We start from the raw sequence: 23442 nt of genomic DNA on the forward strand, positions 1-23442 counted from the left end.
AGAAGCTGCAAAGTCGGGCGCAGGATCCGGATCTTCCCGAGGCCTTTGAACCGGGGAGGGGCTGATCTGAGCCCGTCTTTAACCGAAACACGTTGCAAACTCCTGCTCCTCTAAGAGGACGGAGACGTGCGGAGCAGTCTCCCAGGGCAGGCGCCTCTGCCACGCAGCGAGAGTTGGCGGGGCCCGGGCCGGGCTCAGGGAGGCGCCGTAGCCCGGAATCTCCCGTCCCTGCCTGCGGGAGTGAAGCGGACTTCGCCCGGCGCAGAGCGGGCTGGGGGCAAGCGGCAGCGCCCAGCTGAGGCCCGGATCGCCGGGCAGCGCAGCGCAGCGCAGAGCAGCCCGACCGGGTCAGCATGTGGACCGCGCTCCGGAGCGGCGCCGAGCGGAGCTCGCCGTGGGGCAGCAGCGGTCGCGTTTGTGCCCTGAGTCTGGCGGTAACGGCCGCGCTGCTCCTGCTCGGCTTCCTCATCGGTACCGTGCAGCCAGCTCGGGGCCGGGCTTGGGGGCGGGTTCCGGCTGGGGGCTTCCTTACGGGCGCACGCAGGGACTGAGCCCCTTGAGCTCAGGGGAGGTTCGTTCCTGCTTTTCCAGGCCAGGAGTTTTCAAACTTTTTTTTCTGGCAACCCGGTTAAAGAAAATGTTTGATGCCCGCTAGGGATGAGGGGTCTGGGGTGTGAAAGGGGTTGGGGTGAGGGATTCAGGGTGTGGCAGAGGGCTTGGCTGGGCAGGGGGTTGGGGTGCGGGAGGGGGTCAGGGCTCTGGGGTGGGGGTGCAGGCTCTGGGCTGGGGCCAGGGATGTGGGGTTTGGGGTGCAGGAGGGAGCTCTGGGTTTGGGGGGACTCAGGGCTGGGGATTGGGGGTCAGGTCTCTGGGCTGTGGGTGCAGGTTCTGGGGTGGGGTTGGGGAAGAGGGGTTTGTGATGCAGGAGGGGGCTCCAGATTTGAGGGGGGCTCATGGCTGGGACAGGGGAATGGGGCACAGGGTTGGGGCACGTGCTTACCTCCAGTGGCTCCCGGTCAGTGGTGCAGCCTGGGAGCAGAGGCAGGCTTCCCACCTGTCCTGACACTGTGGACCGCACTGCATCCCGGAAGCGGCCAGCAGCAGGTCCAGCTCCTAGATGGAGGCGCACAAATGGCTCTGCACAGTTCTCGCCCACAAGCACTGCCCCTACAGCTGCATTGACTGATTCCTGGCCAATGGGAGTGCGGAGCCGGTACTCAGGGTGGGGGCAGTGTGCAGAGCCCCGTGGCCCTCCTGCCTAGGAGCCGTACCTGCTGCCGACCGTTTCTGGGGCGCAGCTTGGTATCAGAACAGGTTGGGACTAGCCTGCCTTACCTGGGTAGCACCCCCATTGGGACTTTTAACGGCCCAGCTGGGAGTGCTGACTAGAGCCTCTGCAACCCAGTGCCCAGTACTGGGTCTTGACCTGCAGTTTGAAAATCACTGCTCCAGGAGATCAAGCCCACTTCACTTTGCAGTCACTCACTGCAGGGTAAAGCGCCCCATGCAGCACCTCGGACCATAGCAGCCAGATCAGCCCATGATTCGCAGCAACTGAGCTCACAAGCAAGCATGCGAGGGAGGGGGGAATTGGTGTTTTAGGTATGATTGTTTCACAGTTTGTCAGGGAGAAGAATAGCAGAGATGGCCAGAACAAAAGGCAGAAGAGAGACACACACTGAAAGAATGAAACAAACACACTGAAACAAAGAGCCCCAGATGAATAGCCATGGACTGACTGGTAGAAAGCACGGCTTTTTCCTTTGGAGGGAGGTTTTTCTTTTAACTCCTCATGTTCCCCACCACTGAACTGAGCATTTTCTATAGGAGACTTCCATTTCCCCCCAATTCACAGGTTAAAAGGGAGCAGTAATGGAAAAAGGTATAAGAAAAGGACCCAAAAGTCCTACCTTTAATCTTGGGGGTTTCTTTGCCATTTATTCATGGTTTCTATCGCTAGAAAGCCTTAGCTGAATTATTTTCTGCTCAGAGAGATGGACATATGTATTAAGTTGTGCTAGTCCCCCTCTCTGTCCCTGCAGGGTTTCTCCCTCTTGTATATTCCCCTTTCTACATTTTGAAGTTATGATGTAATCTCTGCCGTATTCACACAGAAAACTGTGGGGGTTGGGGTGGGTCCTGTAAAAATTGGAACTCAGAACTACTGGAATTCTAGTTTCTATGACCAGATGTCCCTGGTGGAGCACATCCTCTGTCTTTACTGTTCTAACTGATTTTTTTTTAAATAATTATTTAGGAAGTTTGAATAAGATTACAAATCCTTGCCCTGTAAATATCAAACAATACAATCTTACAACAGTTCACTTTTGTTTAAGGAGACGTTATAATAACTAATGTTTCATAGGAGAAAAGGCCGAAGTATGCAGAGCCCAAAGTCACAGAGATTTGCATGTCACTCCATGAACTTCCAACCCATGTCCTTTGTTTCTGTGCATCTTTCTGAAGATGCTATCTTTCTGCTGAGATGAATTGAACCAACATGCCCTGAGATGATTAGTCATTTGGTGGCCTGGTGCTTATGGGACAGTAGATAGAACCTTCAAAATCCACAGTCAAGTAGGGTTGCACTGATGAATAGGGATAATATTTATTTTTTCCCCATTCCATCTGTCTCATCTATCCAGGCTATAAGCTCTCTTACTTTGTGTTGCTTCAATGTCTTGCATATCAGACTTTGATCTTGGTTGGGTCCTCTAAACACTAGTGTAATAAAACCAATAATAAAAGGCATAATAAAATCTTGAACTAATACTGAAGGATATTGTCATGGGCCATAGAAATAATGTTTTCGTAATGCTCTAATCTTTGTATTTTGCAGGTTGGTTTACAAAACCTACTGATGAGGTAACAGCCACTAGTTTCCATGAAAAGGTAAAGAAGGCATTTATGGCTGAAATGAAAGCTGAAAACATCAAGCAGTTTCTATAGTAAGTGAAGTCTGTACTTATCCACGACATTCATCTGTGATCAACTGGTACAATGACTAGGTTTGTGAACAGACTTTGGGTTATAACCAGGGCCGGCTCCAAGCACTAGCCAAGCAAGCTTGTGCTTGGGGTGGCAGATTCTAAGGGGCGGCATTCCATCCAATCCTAGTGCGGCATGGCCGCCCTTTTTTTTTCTTTGTTTGCCGTTCTGGCCACCCTGTAGGGGGCGGCGCCGCGGAGGAGGGGAGCGCCCTGCTGGGAGCCGGCTGCGCGCTCCGTCTGCCCCAGCCGGTGCCAGGTCTGCAGCAAGCTCGGCAGCCTGCATCCTTCCTTCCCTGCCGACTGGAACGGCGCGCTCCCGGCAGGCCGCATGGCGGGAAGTGCTGAGTGGTAAACGCCCTGGCTGAAGGAAGCCCTGGCTGCCCCTCTTCTCTCTCTCTCCCCCCCCCCCCCCCCCCCCCCCCGCTACCCAGGGCGTGCACTCCACTGCCTGGGGCATGTCTGCAGTGCAGGGAGTCCTGCTAGCCAAAAGTTTGCACCCTGGCTCCAGCCGCCCTGCAGGTTTTTTGTTTTTTTTTTTGCTTTGGGCGGCAAAAAAGCCAGAGCCGGCCCTGGTTATAATAGCTGTATAATACCCATATGAGTCATGTTTGACAGTGGAGCCAATCACAGTTCCTCCTGTTGCTTCTTAACTTTTGTGGAAAACAGTGGTCCCTCTGTAGAGAGCGGGGTCCAATGATTTCAGTGTGGTCAAACCCTCACTCTGTGCTTCTCTGGGGTGGTGAACAGTATAAGAGGACTCAGAGGTCAAGGCTGCCACCCCATCACAGCCCAGCCTTCCCCACTGCAGCCAGATTCCATTTGCAGGGGGAGTGTTTACCCTGCATCAATTTTCAGGCAATACTTTGACTTCGAAGGGAGATATACAAATGGATTGGGGTCCTAAATCAGGAGCGACTCCACTGAGGTTGGTGGAGTTACACTAGGAGAACCAGACAGCAGGTCCTTGCCTTCCAGACTATTTGCAGGTTAGCATCTCCTACTCACATTTGCTATGTCCAAATCACATGCCCTTTTCATTTTCGTCTGCCACTCTTACTCTGGCAATTCCTTCCATGTGGACCCTATGTCTGGAATCTCCTCCCTGACATACCTCTAAGTTCTACTCCTTTGTGATGAAAATAATTGATATGGGCATCTGGAGATGGGGTTGTCATAACATTTCTTCCCAGATCTGGACCTTAGCGTCCAAAATATGGGTGTTAGCATGAAAACCTCCAAGCTTAGTTACCAGCTTGGACCTGGTATTGCTGCCACCAGCTAGGAATTATACAGTGCCTAGCTCACTGTGGTCTTCCCAAAACCTTCCCTGGGGGACCCCCAGACTCAGATGCCTTGAGTCTTACAACGAAGGGAAATAACCCCCGCCCCTTGTTTCCTTGTTACTTCCTCCCAGGCTCCCCTCCCTGGACGACCCTAGGAGATTCCCTGCTTCCAGTCCTGGAAACACAGATCTAATCTCTCTTCCCCCCCACCCAGAGGGTATGCAAAGTCAGGCTTAGTAAATCTAACACAAAGAGATTTTCCCCCTGACTTCTTCCTCCCACCAATTCCCTGGTGAGCTGCAGACTCAATTCCCTGGAGTCCCCACTAAAGAAAAACTCCAGCTGGTCTTAAAAAGAAAGCTTTATATAAAAAAGAAAGAAAAAGACATTAAACATAGTCTCTGTATCCAGGTGACAATATACAGGGTCAATTGCTTAAAAGAAAAATGAATAAACAGCCTTATGCAAAAAGAATACACTCCAGCAACTACACACATGTAAATACAAAAAAACAATATAAACCTATTGTCTTACTATCCTTGTACTTACAACTTGGAAACAGAAGATTAGAAAGCCTGGAGATTCCTGTGGTCACTCTCAGAGCCGAGAAAAAAAGACAGACCAAGAACAAAGGACTCACACCCAAAACTTCCCTCCACCCAGATTTGAAAAAGTCTCGTTTCCTGATTGGTCCTCTGGTCAGGTGTTTGGTTCCCTGTGTTAACCCTTTACAGGTAAAAGAACATTAACCCTTAGCTATCTGTTTATGACAGGGGTAGATACCAGCTGGTCAATTTAAAATCTGACCAATTACCACAAAATAAATCTGTGGTTCTCACACCTTCAAGTTCCTTCTTAAGGATACATTTAATCCAAAAGTCTTATTCCACTCACCCATCCCAAAGCATGTTAACTAGGAGGGTAGGCCCAGATCGTCTGTGGTATTTAGGCACTTGGTCCCACTGATTTTGGATTTGAGGATCTGGTCCATAATGTTTTAAATAAACTTGTCCTTGTATTTAAGCCTAGCTGGAAGCCTAGCATCTCCTGAAAATTCAGACAATGGTACAAGGGTGGTGGTGGGGAGCATAGGTTAAAAAAAACACCCCATAATAGTCCTTAATTTCCATAATTTATTCTAGAATTTTTAATTAGGGAAAAGTTGAGACACGTTTAGTAATTTATATGATGTGGTTGGGTAAATGTATTAGTAGTCTCTTAATGGAGTCCAGCATTTGTTAGAAGTTATTATTAATTCCAGTCAGGGACAGACCAGAGACCTCTGTTTATTTCTAGTAATTAACTTTCAGTGTAAGAAGTATCAGTGATTTAGGGATTCTGCCTTACATATAACTCCCAACCTTTTAAACACATGATTGGGCCTAGGTGGAAATGTTCTTAGAAAACCAATCTCACTTGATGAGATCATGGCAATTCCACTGATTTAATGTTAAATGCATTTGCCACAAATCATTGCAATTATTAAATTACCGTAGACTAAATAAGATCAGGCTAAAGGCCCAGGATTGTATAGGAAATAAAATTTTAACCCAGGATTTGGTTATTACCAAAGTAAGATGGTTGCTAAACATTCTTGCGGTAGGATTGCTTTATGCCATCAGAACTCCCTGTCTCTATGCCCACAGCAAACATTGCTGCCTCAGCTTTCAAAACACAGGCAGTTCTGAGGTAGAATGTGGCAGTTACACAACAGTAATGCTGAACAGCAGATTGGTGCAGGAAATGAATACAACATCCAATTAAAACAGCAAAAGAAATATAAGGATGGAGAATTCAATTATTTGAAATGGACCTTAGCCAAGATCCTGGGAGTTGAACGTTCTCAACTCTAATGAAAAATGTCACTGGCTCTTTAATGACCACAAATGGTCAGGGCCTCAGTTCTACATGTCACCCAGGAATTGACACTTCCACCAGAACAGTAGCCACAACACCATGTTAGAATATGGGCTTAATATTAACTCAGGGAATGATGGGTTATCCACAAGCATTCTTTGTAAAAGTAGAGGAACACAGGTCTTCCAGAGTACTCAGTTTGCCAACTCTGTTCTCATTGATCTAGGGAGCAAAGGTCAAAGTTCTCAATCATATCTCTGTAGTTCACATAATATTGCATTACTGACTATTAGGGACTCTAGGGCTTGGCTAGTAACTGCTTTATGTAAAAATTGCATTGCCTGATCTTCACCAGAGTGCTAAAGTATCAGGAATTCTCCCCAGGTTAGGGCTCAGATGCCACTGTACACAAGGGTGCCCTAAATGTGGCAGATGACGTATTTAAAAGTACATAATCTAGTATTTTCAAAAAGCAATATCAGTGTAAGAAAAAAAAGTAAGTAATTAAGTGGTATAAAACAAAGGAAGCACTAGATCAGGGATTGGCAACCTTCAGCCCGCAGCCTGCCAGGGTAAGCCCCCTGTCAGGCCAGGCCGGTTTGTTTACCTGCTGTGTCCACAGGTTTGGCTGGTTGTGGCTCCCACTGGCCGCAGTTCACTGTTCCAGGCCAATAGGGGCTGCGAAAAGCCATGGCCAGCAAATTCCTCGGCCTGCACTGCTTCCTGCAGCCCCCATTGGCTTGGAATGGTGAACCGCAGCCAGTGGGAGCTACGATCGGCCGAACCTGCGAATGCAGCAGGTAAACAAACCGACCCGGCCCACCGGGGGCTTACCCTGGTGGGCCGCGGGCTGAAGGTTGCTGATCCCTGCACTAGATACTGTGACAGAATCAGGCCAGATGGCTACAGGAGAGTGATAGAAGGTAGATATATTAGTCCCAGATTAAGCAGGGCCCTTTTCCCTGAGTAAGATAATGGGCTGTTCCAGAACAATCAGGAAGTTGCTGGAACCAATTAAAGCAGGCTAATTAAGACATCTGGAGCCGATTAAGAAGCTGCCAGATTCGATTAGGACAGGCAGGCTAATCAGGGCACCTGGTTTTAAAAAGGACTTCACTTCAGTTAGTGAGGCGCATATGAGGAGCTGGGAGCAAGAAGTATGCAAGGGATCTGAGAGTGAGTAGGTGTACTGCTGGAGGACTGCAAAGTACACGCGTTACCAGACATCGAGAGGAAGGTCCTGTGGTGAGGATAAAGAAGGTATTGGGAGGAGGCCATGGGGAACTAGCCCAGGGAGTTGTAGCCATCACACAGCAGTTACAAGAGACACTGTAGACAGTTGCAATCCATAGAGCCCTGGGCTCATATGGCTCCATGAACAGTAGCAAATCAAATTTAGAGATCAGATTTTCAATAAATGTGTAAATCAGGTTCTTCAGTGTTTGTTCGGCTGTAGTACAGGGGAATAATAATAATAATATCTAGTTTTTATCAGTAGATCTAAAAGTGCTTTACAAAGGAGGTCAGTATCATTGTCCCTGTTTTAGAGATGGAGAAACTGAGTCACAGAACCAGGGGCAGCTCTAGGCATTTTGCCGCCCCAAGAACGGCAGGCAGGCTGCCCTCGGCTTACCTCCCGCAGGGTCCACTGGTACCACGGCTTCGGTGGACCTCCCACAGGCCTGTCTGCGGGAGGTCCTCCAAAGCCACGGGACCAGCAGACCCTCTGCAGGCAAGCCGCCGAGGGCAGCCTGCCTGCCGCCCTCATGGCGCCGGCAGAGCACCCCCCACGGCTTGCTGCCCCAAGTACATGCTTGGTGTGCTGGGGCCTGGAGCTGCCCCTGCACAGAGCAGTAAAGGCCTCATCCAACAGTCCAATGGGAGAGCTGGGAATAGAACCCAGGTCTCCTGAATTTCAATGCAGTGATCTATGCACAAGGCAACACTGCTTTCCAGAAGGGGGAAGTAATAATAGTTTAGGGGAAACTGAAGTCTTTGATTTCTACGTTTATAAAACTGACTTAAAGCCATAAGTACAGGGATGACAGGGTAGCTGGTTTAATCTGGGCAGTTCTGATGGCTTTTTATATGCTTTAAAATGTACTTTTTCCCGTTAAATCAAGAAGCTCACTTCTAATTACAAAATCCAGTTCCTGGTATTGACTGCTAATACACGCCCATTCCTTTTCCCTAGTAATTTTACACAGCGTCCTCACCTCGCAGGCACAGCTGAGAACCTGCACCTTGCACAGCAAATCCAAGCCCAATGGAAGGAATTTGGATTGGATTCGGTTGAGCTGGCTCACTATGACGTCCTGTTGTCCTACCCTAATGAAACAAATCCCAACTACATCTCAATTATTGATGAGCATGGAACTGAGGTAAAGAAGACATCAGGTTTTCCATCTCAGGGTTTGTCTACACAGGGAAGTTAATTTGGATTAGAGTGGGATGTGAATTTAAAGTGGAATAGTTAATACTTATTAACTCACTCTGTGGATGCTCTTATTCTGCATTTGGAGTGCCTTATTTTGAATTATTTTAGTCTACTGAAGAATTACATGGATTAAGATAAAATAATTCAGAATAAGAGTGTCCACATAGATAATTAATCAGGATTAGCTCCCCATGCAGACAAGTCCTCAGAGGAAAAACTCACTTTCATATACATTGGGATAAGAAACTGTGGGAGGGGATATCTATCCTCTTCTCTGCTAATATTTTACTGTCTGAAAATCACATTAGGCCCAATCCAAAGATCATTGAAGTCAGTGGTAAGAGACTGTCACTGACAGGCTTTGGACCAAGACTGAGACCTTAGTCTTTTTGTACCTTAATTTTCCCTACTGTATATTGGCGATGACAATGCTTGCCCATATTTGTAGAACGTATTGACGTCTATGGATGGAAGAAGTACTACATGAAGCCTGGTTATTACTGTTTTATTTTTAAACTGCCACTCCAAATACGAGAAAAAAAAATTGCGTCCAGCTTCATTAGTTACATACTTACAGTTGAGGTAATTGTCCTATGTTCAGACTTAGCAGTTTTAAGGGTGGCAATGTGTGTCTAGGGCTAGAGCGTGAGACTAAGGCTGTATATACACAAGCGAAAACTGGATGTGTGGTTCACCACCAGTGCAGCTCCTTTGCTGGTAGAAGATGTGGTGTATACAAAACTTAGACCTTTTACCCCTGTGTTGTCTAACCTGGGGTTGCATATTGTGTAGAGTGAACCACATAGGTGGGCCACTGTGTCCATGCATATTTTATTGGGGCTCCATGCTGGTGCAGATTTCTCCCTACTTAGTTCTCTTTGCAAGATCAGGGCTTAAGCCTGCAACCTGAAATGCATGCCCAAAAGCTGGGCAGGAGGAACCTTGGGTTAGACAGCAGAACTAGATTAATCTAAACCATAACTATCTGAGAAATATGCCCTGTGCCCAGGGCTGGCTCCAGGATTTCTGCCTCCCCAAGCGGTGCCAAAAAAAAACAAACCGCGATCAGCGTCTGCTCCACCATGCCACTTTCTTCTTTGGTGGCAATTCGGCAGCCGGTCCTTCCTTCGGAGAGGGACCGAGGGACCCGCTGCCAAAGAGCCTCGCCGTTGGCTGCCCCAAGCACCTGCTTGCTGAGCTGTTGCCTGGAGCCGGCCCTGACTTTGCCTCGTTCTAATATGATGTCTTTCTCTTCTTTCAAACTAGATCTTCAATACATCATTATTTGAGCCTCCCCCTCCAGGATATGAAACTGTTACAGATGTTGTGCCACCATACAGTGCCTTCTCAGCCCCAGGGGTACCAGAGGTAAAGAGGTTAGAACTCTTAAATTCCAGGCTTCCTGCCCTATGTTAGGGTTGCCAGTTTTGGTTGGACGTATTCCTGGAGGTTTCATCACATGACATAATCTTAAAAGGTTAATCTTTAATTCTTGAAAACTTCTGGACAATTCTAGAGGTTTGGCAACCCTACCCTACTTGCATACCATGAGACTACATCATCCCTAGAAAGTGTTAGCCCTTGTGTATTGGGAAAATTTTGAATTAGGGAATTATATTTGCCTGCTTAAATTTGGCCCTCTAGCTTCAGTTGGAGATGTTCCTTTTTTGACTCTCCTCCTAAAAAAAAAAAAGATGTTTAGTGTTGTTGGCTGCTATATTCCATCCCAGTGGTCACTGTAAACTTAGTTTAATGTTTTTCAATCTTGAGTGACAAGTCAGGATCCTAAATCCATATTTAGGTATCTAAATAAACAACATTGTTTTCAAAGGTGTTCTGCACCCACAGCTTCCATTGACATCAATAGAAATTCTGAGCTTCAGTATCTCAGAAGATGGCCATATAAATGTGCCATATTAAACATAAGAGATCTTGGCCCCATTGAAGCCAAAGGCAAGCTCCCACTGACTTCAGTGGGGATAGGATTTTGTCCAAAAAGAAACTTTGTAACTTATGGGCTTGTCTATTTTGGGACAATATGTCATGTTAGAAATTGTGTTAATTTACATGTTTTAATTAGCACAGTGTTAAACGCTACTTTGTCCTTAGTGTAGACAAGGTCAGCACAAGGTCAAAACAAGCTATTTTAACCAGCAAACACAGCTGACTAATATGTATTAAAATACCATGTGCTAGCTAGCACATGTTAAAATACATATTTCTCCTAAGATAGACATGGAGGTAGATATTCAGAAGGTCAAATCGCATAGGTGCTTAACTCTCATTAAAATTCAATAAGAGTTAAAGCAGCAAAGAGTCCCACGTTAGTCTATAAGGTGCCACAGGACACTTTGCTGCTTTTTCAGATCCAGACTAGCACAGCCACCCCTTTGATACTTGACACCAATAAGAGTTAAGTGCTTAAGTGTCCTTTATGCCTCTAAAAATCTACCCTACTGCCTCTCAGGGCAAATTCTTTTTTACCATCATGTTAGCTAAACAATATGAGTTTAATAACTTTTCTAACATGGTGCATTTTACCAGTATAGACAAGCCCTATTATGAGCAACGAGTATTTAACCTATACCCCAAGTCCTTCAAAAGACACTTGTATGAAACATTAGCTGGTGATGAAATGCTCGGTACTCATGGGTGTCTGCGTGGTTATACTTTAGTCAGCCACACAATCTATGGAGTAATGATGGGTGCCTTATTGCTGTGTTGCTTCTAAAAGTACCAGTGTTTCTGTGAATGCTACCACAGTGCCAACCTGGCAATATCTTGTGCCACTGGCACTGCCGTGTCATGCTTAGAAAGCATCACATTTCTAGGAATGATGAGAAATCATATGGCACTCATCATGGGCTGGATCCTTCATTTCCTGTGCACCCAGAACTCCCATTGATGGTGGCTGGAGTATAAGGAATGCAGGATCAGACCCCCATGTGGTGTGGGAAGTTTTGATTACAAAAAATTCTAGGCAAGCTATCCTTGTCTTAAGGTGAGTGGTTCCTTGAGGGCACTGACTATACCAAATGGATCTGGAAGTAATTGTGTATGGGGGGAATGTGCATACAGCAGCACCTCTTAGGAGAGTGTGTCCTGCTGCCCTCTGTAGCCAGTCAGTTGTGCTTCCCGCTGCAAAAGAGGAGTTAGGGAAAGGTTTTTGTGTTTTCCCCCTTCCTCCTCCCCCCACATGGGTAAGAATCAGGCACAATCTGGCTCTTGTTAAATCCCAGTGCTCTTGTGTTAACGGACATTTGCACTTTAGAACATTCTGTAGAGTATTATTTTTGGTACCTCCTGTTTTGCAGAGCATTCCAAAGGACAGAGGCTTCCTTGCAGAACTAGTGTGTAGAGCAGGAGCTTTCCTGTGTTATGTCCTTGCTGCTCACTAGTGGATTTAGTCAGCAATTTGTAAGATTAGAAAAGAATTTATTTGTGCACAATACCTTTCTTGACTATTTAATTCAGGCTGTTAATTACTATTTTTTATTGTGGTTTAGTAATAGGCTGCTCAAGTCCAGAAAACTAAAGGTATCCTGCTCACAGTTGGGTTTAATATTCAGAGGTAGCTGGAAAATTAGACCACATAAATTCTATTCACCAGGGAATTTTCAGTTAATGAGATTTTGTAGAACTGCAGCAGGACATTTGGAGCATGGTGTATGGGAACACTCATGGATTATGACCTCCTGTCATAAAATAGTATCCTGAGAAAAACACTATGACTGTGTCATTTTATTTGGTCTCTGGTGAGCCACAATAAGTGATAGAAAGTAGAGGAACAATACCAATAGATCTGAATGGCTGAAGCTGCCTTTTCAAAAAACTAATTAAAATTAAATACATGAATGTTATCTGAAAGAAAAAAATGATGCCTGAGGCACACCAGGCTTTCTCTTCAAAGAATTTAATGCTAATTGTTCCTTACTTATGGTCACAGAGTTGGAAAAATCTTCATTCATCTAGCTAGTGCTATCAACAATAAAGTATTCCAATGGGCTGCTCCATTACATATCAGAAGATTCTAGATGATGGGTTTTCTTTTGTTAAGAGTAGTTAGCATGAGAAACTCCATTTTGTAAGTTCCCCTATTTTGTATCCATCATTAACTAAAAGCGAGCACATCACATACACAGTTCCCAAGGGCAGCATTAAAGAAAGATAAAGTCAGAAACAGGGAAGAGGATAGGAACACAGCTGTAGCAACATAATTAAGGAAAAATTCTAGTATGCAAGGTAACAGCTGGACTGTGCACTAGCCAGCAGGAGGACAGTGATTGACTGTAATAGGCTAAAGATAAGAAAATGGCTTGTTTATTGGTTAAGGTTTCCGATTCACGAGGGTAGCATGCGCTCCTAAAAGGTATATATCTTCTATGTAATCTGCAGCCTGAGTCTGTCCCTGATTAGTAGGGGGACACCACGTTCAAACGTTGTTTGAACCTTGTGCAATAAAACTTTGTTATTTGGGCACTCTGTAAATCTTTGAGTTTTGTGCCTCAGCCTAGAAATGAACGGTGCGTGGTCTACAGGTATAATTCGCAACAGTTCGTGGCGACTCTGCTGGGACTCTAGGCTCGCAGGATAAGACCTCACTGCTCCTCCTGGACGTGTCTAGTTGGCACTTGAGCACTCTGAGAACTCCGGGGAGTGGGAGCGTGGGTCGTCACCCAGGCGGTAAGGTGGCACACTTTGGGTGTGTTCCTGACTGGCCCTCAGGAACCTAGTTTGGTGTTACGTAGCCTTCTGGCGTAATTCGTAACAGTTTGAGGATTGTCTTGTCTTGGTGTCTATCCGTCTCTGTTGTGGGGTTGCTCATGCTAACTACTCTTCACACTTTTTAAACTAACTATATGCTTTTACCCCTAACTCCCCATGCAGTTAGTTTTAGTGCTTGTGAGAAGTTCCAAGTCAGCAGACCTGGAAGTTGAAGTCTTTAGTTTCTCCATACAACAGTACGGTCTACATCACTGCCAGCTGCTTTCCTGTTATTTATTATTTGTATAATTGTATGATGTAGGGACCCCAAACACTATCACGGCTCCATTGTGCCAGGCTGTGGCAGGGCAGAGGTAAAACCCCTTGACTGCCCTGCTAAAATGCTGGCTACGTCCTGCTTTCGGGCAGAGAGGCCAGGGGTCGAGGCTCAAAGCAGCCAGCAGGGAGCCCAGCTGCAGGCCTTAACGAGGGCTGGCTCACTGCAATAGACTGAACTAAGCAGTGACAGCTGGGCTGAAGGCTAGGCGGGCTATAAAAGCCCTAAACCAAACTCAGTCAAGAGGCTAGCCTGGGAGGGGACAGGAGGCTTCAGCTCTGTCTCCTCTCCACAGGAAGGGAGCCTCAAGGGCCAGGAGACCCTGGAAAGGGGATAACTTTTGGGAGATAAAGGGGACTGCATGGTGGCACTGTAAAATAAAGCACAAGGGTGAAACACCAGAAGAAGGCCTGAGAACTCTTATTTTACCAGCCTAAGCACAGAGCGAGAAGGCAGAAACCTGTGCGAACCCTGTGACACAGGCACATAGTAAGAGACAGTCCCTGTCCCAATGACCTTACAACCTAAGCAAACAAGGCAAACAGAGGGTGGGAGAAAGGAGGTATTATCCCCATTCATAGGTGGGGAACTGATACACAGAGGGGAGTGACTTGCCTGAGGGTCCACAAGAAGTTTGTCACTGTCAAGAATTAAAACCCAGGTTTGGTGAGTCCCAGTCCAGTGCTCCAGCCACAAGACCATCCTTGCCTAAGCACAGTGGCCTTCCCATTAGTCTGAATACTATGGCTAATAGTTTCAGTATCAATCATGGAACATTACATGGGCTCCTTTAGGAGGGGCAACATACGATATGATTGGTTCAACTGCACAAGATACAGAGCCCCTTTTCACTTGTGAGTTATGTTTTAGCCAGGGATGCCCACTCCATTATCAGCTCATTATATTTATGGGCAAAATCCTGCTTGCTCTTGGGAGCGTATTCAAATAATGTTATTAAACTGAAGGCACACTTGGGGTGACTGCCTTGCTTCTGATAGAATTCTCCCTTCCTTGGATATAGTATGACCACCCCATCAGGACTGATACATACCTAGAGTGCATACAAATATTTTTGAGCACATGTGAATTTAGCCCCATGCACACAGCTGAAGAAGAAGATGGCAACTTGCTCTTTATAGGTATAAATGGAACCTCCATCAGGAAGCAAAAGGTCATGCAGATTGGAGCAGCTCTCCCTCTAGCCAACAAACACAGGCAAGAACACATAGCTAGAGCCCTACCACATTCATGGTCCTTTTTGGTTAATTTCACAATCATAAGGTTTTAAAAATCATAAATTTCATGATTTCTGCTATTTAAATCTGAAATGTCATGGTGGTGTAACTCTAGGAGTCCTGACCCAAAAAGGAGATTTTTGTGGGGGTTGCAAGGTTATTGCAGGGAAGGTTGCGGTTCTACTCCCTTACTTCTGCACTGCTGCTGGTAGCGGCGCTGCCTTCAGAGCTGGGCAGCGTGAGAGTGGCGGCTGCTGGGTGGGACCCCAGCTGTGAAGGCAGTGCCAGCAGCAGCGAAGAAGTAAGGGTGGTATAGTGTGGTATTGCCACCCTTCCTTCTCTGCTGTTGCTGCTGGTGGGGTGCTGCCTTCGGAGCTGGGTGCCTGGCCAAGAGTTGCCACTCTCCTGCCACCCAGCTCTGAAGGCAGCATGGAAGTAAGGATGGCAATACCACGACTGCCCAAAAATAACCTTGTGGCCTCACCCCGCAACTCCCTATTGGGTCAGAACCCCCAGTTTGAGAGAGGCTGTTCTCCCCCGTGAAATCTATAGAGTACAGAGTAAATGCACACAAAAGACCAGATTTCTCAGTCCGTGACACGTTTTTCATGGTGGTGAATTTGGTAGGGCCCTAATCCTAGCACTGTGCTGAGAGCTCCACTGCCAGCCTATCTGTTGCGGGAGTGACTAAAATTCTGGTCCACAAGACACTTAACAGGATGAGTGCAAGCTGCCTCAAAGACCACCATTCATGACCTTTAAGACAGCTGTGCTTTACAGGGACACCACAACTAGATTGGCACACAATAAGGCTCTTGTGTGCAGACAAAGCAGAGTTAAGTATCAAGACTGCAGCTATGGAACAGAGGAGATCATAGGAATTGGCACATGGGATCAGGCCTATGTGTCCTGTCTCTGACAGTAGCCAGTGCTAGATCCTTCTGAGGAAGGTGCAAGAACCCTTCAGTAGGCAGATGTGGGGTAATCTGCCCCCATGTAAATCTCGTCCTGCTTTTGAATAGTTAGAGATTGGCTTAAACTCCAAAGCATGAGGTTTCATAGCCTTTCCAAAATTTTTGTTATTAATCATAACTCTGGATATTCTTGTTACATATAAATATCCAATTCCCTATTTAAATCTTGATAAATGAAATCTTGATAAATGCTTTATCTCAATGACTTCCTGTAGCAATGCGTTCCACAGTTTAATCACACATTTTGTGTAAAAAATATTTCCTGAGGTTCCACCTTTTAATTTCATTGAATGTCCCTTTGTTCTTGTGTTCCAAGACAAGGACAGAAATTCCCAGTGTCTCTTCTCCAGGCCATTCATTATTTTTACTTTTATCATGGTTCTCCCTTATTTGTCACCTTACTAAGGTAAATAATTGCAATCTGTTCCCTATCTTCACCGGAGAGCTTTTCCAGACCTTTGATCATATAATTGAATAGGTTTTACTGCGGTCTCTGAACATCAACATAATTTAGGTCTACTTAATTTTGTAGTGTAGACTTGCCTTCAATAACGGCATCCTACATCTTATGAGGGTTGAAGAGAGGAAATACTAGACAAGAAAAGAAAATACTAAAGTATATAGACTAGACATAGGGAAGGGGTGAGAATTGCTGTTATCTGTTCTTGGAAAATGAGTAGTGTTTTTAAATGTGTTACGTTTCTAAGCATCACTTAGTGCCATGACCAGTCACATTTTTAAACATGACTGTCTTTGCACTAGGTTCTGAGTGGTGTTAACAAGGTGGTCAATAAAACTGGGTGAAGATTTTGTAGGAACAGAAATTCTGCTGAAAAATCCATTTTGGAGTCTGAAATTCTTAGAGTTTGAGTCAAATTCAACAAATAGCTTCTGGGAAAAAAATCTAAAGTGGAAATGAAGTATTTTAAATATTTTAAAACATTTCATTTTGATTTTTTTTCATTTCAAAATGTTTCAATTTTATGAAAATAAAAAAAAATCATTTTGGTTCAAATCAAACAAATCAATTATTCACTCAGCTCTGATTACCAATAGCAAAGGAGTCAAGTGGCGAAAGAAAATATCAGATTAGTTTAAAAATCATAAGATTTTTTTTTTAATTGGGATTTTTATTTGGCTTCTGGTTTTCAGCCTTTTGAATGCACTCAGGTCACATTCTGCAGCTTTTCTCCATAATTATGAGGGCCAGAAACTTATTATTATTTTTTTAAATGAAAACTGATTTTTATTATTATTATTATTATTATTATTATTTTTACATAATCACTTATCTGGGAGGTGGTGCATTAAGTAACACCAACTATCCCAAGAACCAAGGTAAAATCACAAGAGCTGGCAAAATCAGTTAAATATATGGGTTTGATGCTGGAAGCACTTGGTGAAGTCCTGTGGCTGTATTGTGCAGGAGTTCAGACTAGATGATGCAGTGGCCCTCTTCTGGCCTTGAAATGAATTATTCTATAAATATATTAGCACATTTTAAAATACCACTTACTTTTCCAGCATAGGCAAAGCTTTTGTTTGCAAACACATCACGCTGTCTCTAATTGCTAGGGCTTAGATTCAACAGGACTATAATAGAGTTTAAAAGAGAACTGGATAAATTCATGGAGGTTAAGTCTGTTAATGGCTATTAGCTAGGATGGGTAAGGAATGGTGTCCCTAGACTCTGCTTGTCAGAGGATGGAGATGGATGGCAGGAGAGAGACACTTGATCATTGCCTGTTAGGTTTACTCCTTCTGGGGCACCTGGCATTGGCCACTGTCAGTAGACAGGATACTGGGCTAGATAGACCTTTGGTCTGACCCAGTACTGCTGTTCTTATGTTTCTTATGTTATGTTTCACAGTGATGGACACCACAGAAAAACCTATAAAGATCTGTTAGGTGATAATTTTCTACAAACATTTGAAAGAGTGTAAAACTGACCACTTGAGAGAGGTGCTACAAAGGGGTACAACTAATGTCAGACATTACCGGTGTGGTGCTCTGCTCTGTTCAATGTTGATAAGAGTCGGCTGCATGCATGTGTTCCCTCTGTGTGCTGCCCCAGCTCTGCAGATCGCTGTCACAGCAGACCGCGAGAGAACCCCCAATGACCACAGACTCTGATAAGGTACAAAAGCACCCGGCCAGGTTTATTATCAAAGGAAGCACAGTAATAGTTTCCCGCAGACTCTACAGGACATACTATGAATATGTGCCCTTGGACAATGGACTGGCTCAGTCAGTGACAGGACTCTCCACTGCCCCTCGGCCAGACAAAGACATCCACTCAGGGGTGCACTCTTATACACAGGTGCAAACAAGTTACGTATCACTCCTGATGTACTGAGGTGCAACCCCTCTACGTAGTAAGGTACAACCCTTCTGCGCAGTAAGGTGCTGCCTTGCAGCTAGTACGTGTTGGTTCGAACAAAACAACTCTATCCGTCATATTACCCTTTTGACCCTGTCCTTTGTTATCTGTGTGGAATGTGCAAGTATTGGAGTGTTCTGGTACCATCAAGGCATATGTTTATATCTCTAGTGTTCAATATTTTTTAGGTATGTACATTTAGGGCGAGAGGGAGGGATAGCTCAGTGGTTTGAGCATTGACCTGCTAAACCCAGGGTTGTGAGTTCAGTCCTTAAGGGGGACACTTAGGGAACTGGGGCAAAAATCAGTACTTAGTCCTGCTAGTGAAGGCAAGGGGCTGGACTCAATGACCTTTCAAAGTCCCTTCCAGTTCTAGGAGATTGGTATGTCTCCAATTATTATTATTATTATTAATTTGTGCAACATCAGCCCTTTCCTTGCCAGCTTCTGTGAACAGGACCTGCCTCTGGCTCACAACTTAACTTTGCTTTATGTTAGCAAAATCTTGACCAATGCTCAGGGCTGGCTCCAGGCACCAGCACAGCAAGCAGGTGCTTGGGGCGACCAATGGGAGGGGGTGGCACGTCTGGCTCTTCGGCAGCAATTCAGCAGCAGGTCCTTCCCTCCGAGAGGGACTGAGGTACTTGCTGCCGATGAATGAAGCGGCGGTGGTAAAAGTGCCAATCACAGATTTTCTTTTCACCTCTCCCAACCCCCCCCCGCCACCTGGGGTGGCAAAAACGCTTCAGCCAGCCCTGCCAATACTTTAGTTCAGGCCTTAGGCCTTATACCAGGCCTCTGATAAGGGCGTATGTTTGAGGACTTAATCTTACTACAACTAAGAGTAATTTCATTAATTAAGAAAAATAACTTGAGGCTGAACATCAGGAAAAAAATTCCTAACAGCATGATCTGGTTAGGATTGTGGAAAAGTCCCCAATGAGATATTTAAAATTGAACTGGACAAAAGATTGAAAAATATAAGTATACTAGTCATGTGAGGGTTAGATGACCTAGTAGGCTATTTTCATCTTTGGGTCATTAGAGGCTACTAATTAATCTTTCATCAGAATGACTATTCATGAGAGGATATGTCCTGCCTCAGTAGGACAGCAGAATTGGGCCTACCTGAGTATTCTAGCATAGCTATGTCAGTTAGGAGTGGGGACAGGGGTGGAAAGGGATTGCACCTCTTAGAGAAATAGCTATGCTGGCAAAAGCCCTAATGTAGATGTAGTTATTCAGACAAAAAATCCAGTCAGGAAAGGCTAGCAGAACCAAACACTGAATTTGCAAACAGGTAGGGTAAAGGGTACCTGCCAAACCCATGAGCTCTGGCATTACATTTAAAGAGTCTTGCAAGACTTTAGAACAGAGTCCATAATGAGTTCCTGCCGTTTGCATAATTTTGCACATTTTTGAAGTGCCATTTCTATAATTTACACTGGAACTTGCTTGTAATACTATGAAATCATCACAGTGTTCTGAAGGGATCTACACTTGCTGTGCGATTCCCAGTGGTATTACTGAAAGCCCTAGTTTTGTTACATATGGAAGTTCATTTTATAGAAAAGATAACAATCTTTTGAAGGAGCCAGGAGTCCAAGTAGACACGGGTCTTACTAAGGTAAAATTGCATGTGGATTTTAGACTCAACTTGACTCCTGGTTATCACAAGGAAACTGTTTGATTGTATAATGTTCCAAAGTGATTTTCTTTGTTTCTGTAAAAAGTGTTTGCTTCAAATCCACAGTTAGCATCATTAGGAATGTGGGGGAATGCTCATTACAGCATGTGGCATCATAAATTTAACAGAGACCATTACAAACCTCCCCCTCCAAAGAAATCCTAAGGTACTTCACAGCAGAAACTTTAAAAAAAAGAAGTGGGGAAGAGAGAAATCAGCCATTTAAATGAATTCAAGGCTATGGGTCCAAAATACATGTGTATTTACACCAGTGTATGTCAGTTAATTTAAAGTAAGTAGTTCTAGATTTACATCAGAAAGCAGTTTGTCCCTGAAATTTGCATAATCCCAGATGTAAATAGTACTGTAAATTAGCCTGTTTACTTTTTACTTGGTGTATTTAATGAAATCACAGTAGGAAGGATAAGAGAAAAATATTAAACCCCCTAACAGTGCAGATGCTGACCAGCAGGAAACATAATAAAGGCTCCACTGTAGCCTATCTAAAAGCGCACAGAGAAAACTGGAATTGAAAGACCTAATCTAAAACCTGTTGAACAAAGCTCCCACCCACCCAAGCAGGGGATGCTGCATGTGAGGTACTTGCAAACAATCCCCTCCCATCCCTGCCAAAGTACTATGATGGAATGAGACCAGTGAGGGCCTAAACACACCTAGAGTCCTCTGTGAGGATACTATTGGAGGGAGTGCTCCAAGAGCAGCAGGTTTCAGAGTTTGGAACTCATTCAAATGAATAGGCTAGTTTACAACTCTTCTCTGAAGACTCAGGTGGACACCACTGTGTTGGCTATTCTGGGCTCACATTTTCAACAAATCTTTGTAATCATGAGGGATGAAAACATAAGGCCAGATGTGCAGCTGGGGGTAAATCCCGCTGTTGTCTTCAGTGGAGGTATGTAATTTAATCTTCTGATATTGGGACCTTATTTCATTTTTAAATGAAAGCTAAGATTCTGACACCACCAAGTGACTCCAGGAGCTGTCAGTTATACCTATGCCTTAATCCTGCCCTGCTCTCCTCGATTTTAAGAACAGATATCAGGACCTGTGGATAGCCTCCTTCATTTTTGTTATTATGGTATCCATCTGTGTTCTTACTAAATAAGAAGAGTGTTCTAAATTTTTTTGGATATCAAATAGAAATCTTTAATGGAAAACAGGCAAAGCAGTGATGTGAAGACACATTGGGCCAAATTCTGCACTTGTGTATGCTGGTGTAAATCAGGAGTACTTCCATCAGCATCACTGATGATCCAATTCTGCCACCTTTACTCACCATGAATAATATTTTACTACACAAGTAGTCCCAGTTAGGAAAGGCAGGGAGGAATCAGACACTGAATAGGCAAGCAGGTGGTGTAGAGGGCATCTGCCAAACCCACGAGCCCTGCAATTAAGTTGAAAGAGTCTTTCAGGATTTTACTAGAGTTCACACTGAATTCTTATCATTTTCATAATTTTGTGCGTTTTTGAAGTGACCGCTATAAACACTGGCAATTTCATTCTGTTACTAGCTAGTTCTGGTGTAAATTATCACAGTGTTCTGCGGGGATCTACAGTAGCTGTGTGACTCCCAGTGGGGTTACTGAAAGATAAAGCTGGGATTTTTCATAAAGAAATGCCATCCTATAATGTATTTTTGAGTAATGTGTCAGATGCCTGAGCGTTCAAATAAGTGACTCTTTATTGCACTTAATTTTCCTGATCATATTTCTTAAAAAATGGGATTGTGTCTGCATGTTGCAGTGATTACCTTTGCTTAATCAAGGAATTCATAAAAATGAAAAGCTATAGAATTGTAAGAAAAGGTTTTAACAACACATTTTAACTCATATGGTGACTTGGCTTATCCTTTCACTGTAAAACAATTTCCCTGATTGTGGAAACCTAGCAGGCTGCCATTAATTGGTATAATTACAGCTCTCCAGTTATGAACACACACAAATCAGCATTTTTGTATTGGCTGACAAATATGGAGATGTATAAATTGGGGATTCTGTACAAATCTTTGAAGATATTCTATAGAAATAATGATGAGAGAATGGGCCAGAGTCTCATCTCACTTATAGTGGTTTGACTCCAGTGTTACTCTAACTTCAGTGGAGTTCCCGATGACTTACACTGGTGAAAGCACGTGGAAACTCAAGCCCATGATAGGGTTTCAGAAAGCTGTTACAAAAATCATCTTCATATGGACATATCGTTTGGTCTGAACAAACCAGGCCACAGCCTCAAGCAGGTGTAAATCAGCTCCACTCACTTCAATAGAGCATCACCGGTTTACACCAGCTGAAGATCTGGCCCATTGTGTTTGGCTTAAGTAGCGTCCACTCTTTGTATGGAGTAGTCTCCACCCTCATGCTGCCTCATCCCTGCAAGACCCGCCCCCTCCTTGCTTCCCTTTCACCCCCCCTCCCCAATCGCTAGCCTTTGTGAGATGGCTTGCTGCTGCGGGTGTGGAACGGATGCAGGTAAAAGATGACTAGCATTTTGTGGGTTGATCCTGGTGGATGTGGATCGGATGTGGATCCACATTTTTGAATCCATGCAGGGCTCTAAAGACAGGCTGTTATGTTTATAAGAAGCACATGGGATCTTTTTCAGGGGAAAAGGCAATATACTGCGTTTATTGAAGATACAGCAATTAACATATGAATTTAGTCACACACACACACATACACATACTGTCCCGCCGGTCGATGTTATAGTTACCAGTCCAGAGTCCGGATCAATCTAGTGACCAGCTATGTTGATCACAGTAGGTAGGAGCCGGGTTGTCTCGATCATGACATGATGCTCTGGAGAAGTCTTGGCAGGATGAACCCAAAGTTTCATGGCAAAGCACCTTGTTTATATCTTGATTTTTTTTTTATTGGAACCAATGAGTTTTGCACCGTCATGCTGTAATTAATTGTTTGATGAGTGCTTGTTTTTTTAAAATTGTTCTTTTTATTTTATATTTTGTTTTTTTATTAAGTGTTGTAGGGAGTTACCCTAGGCTGGTTTTGATTACAGCTATTTTGTCCCCATTGATAGGTGCCTGTTTTATTTTAGAGTTGTTAATTTGTCCTTTTTTGACATTTTAACAGGGATGTGTTGTAATTTTCTGGTGCTCTTCTGTCTGTTCTTGGTTCCTTTGTAGAACATTTGGTTTGATGATGGCCTTTACATTTTTATTTTTTTTTAAACACACATATTTCTCATTCACACACAAAACAGAATTGATTTACACAGAACATTTGAACACGAACATCAAATTGCAATGCAAGAGAAAAACAATTATTGCATTCTTGTATTTATTTTAAAATGCTAAACCTACAACAAAGTGGTGACCCTAAAAGGTCTGTTACTGCTTTGAAATCAGCCCAGACACAGATTTTGGCTGATGCCTTTCTACCAATGGCCCATTGGGCCATTCCTTTCTGCTGTTTAAAAAGGGTGGTGGCAAGATATGGTTAAATCATATACCAATACATTTAATACATGCTACATAATACAGTGCTCAAGTTGAGAGATTGCACTGTAGTACCTTTTTGG

The 23442-nt window shown here is 44.3% G+C and overlaps 1 protein-coding gene across 2 annotated transcripts in view; it reads left to right on the forward strand.

The window, feature by feature from the left end:
- The first annotated feature begins 353 nt into the window (after positions 1 to 353).
- The window catches only part of FOLH1B (folate hydrolase 1B), a 56084-nt gene continuing 32995 nt past the window's right edge, over positions 354 to 23442 (forward strand). The window contains exons 1-4 of one of the 2 annotated variants that reach the window (XM_030559113.1): positions 354 to 471; positions 2840 to 2948; positions 8325 to 8511; positions 9834 to 9935. In XM_030559113.1, the coding sequence (XP_030414973.1) occupies positions 354 to 471; positions 2840 to 2948; positions 8325 to 8511; positions 9834 to 9935 (516 nt within the window). Of the gene's footprint in view, positions 472 to 2839; positions 2949 to 8324; positions 8512 to 9833; positions 9944 to 23442 lie in introns of those variants that run through there. The other variant, XM_030559121.1, reaches the window with a different exon arrangement.

The sequence above is a fragment of the Gopherus evgoodei genome, chromosome 1 (assembly GCF_007399415.2).
Source record: "Gopherus evgoodei ecotype Sinaloan lineage chromosome 1, rGopEvg1_v1.p, whole genome shotgun sequence".
Taxonomy (NCBI): Eukaryota; Metazoa; Chordata; order Testudines; family Testudinidae; genus Gopherus; species Gopherus evgoodei.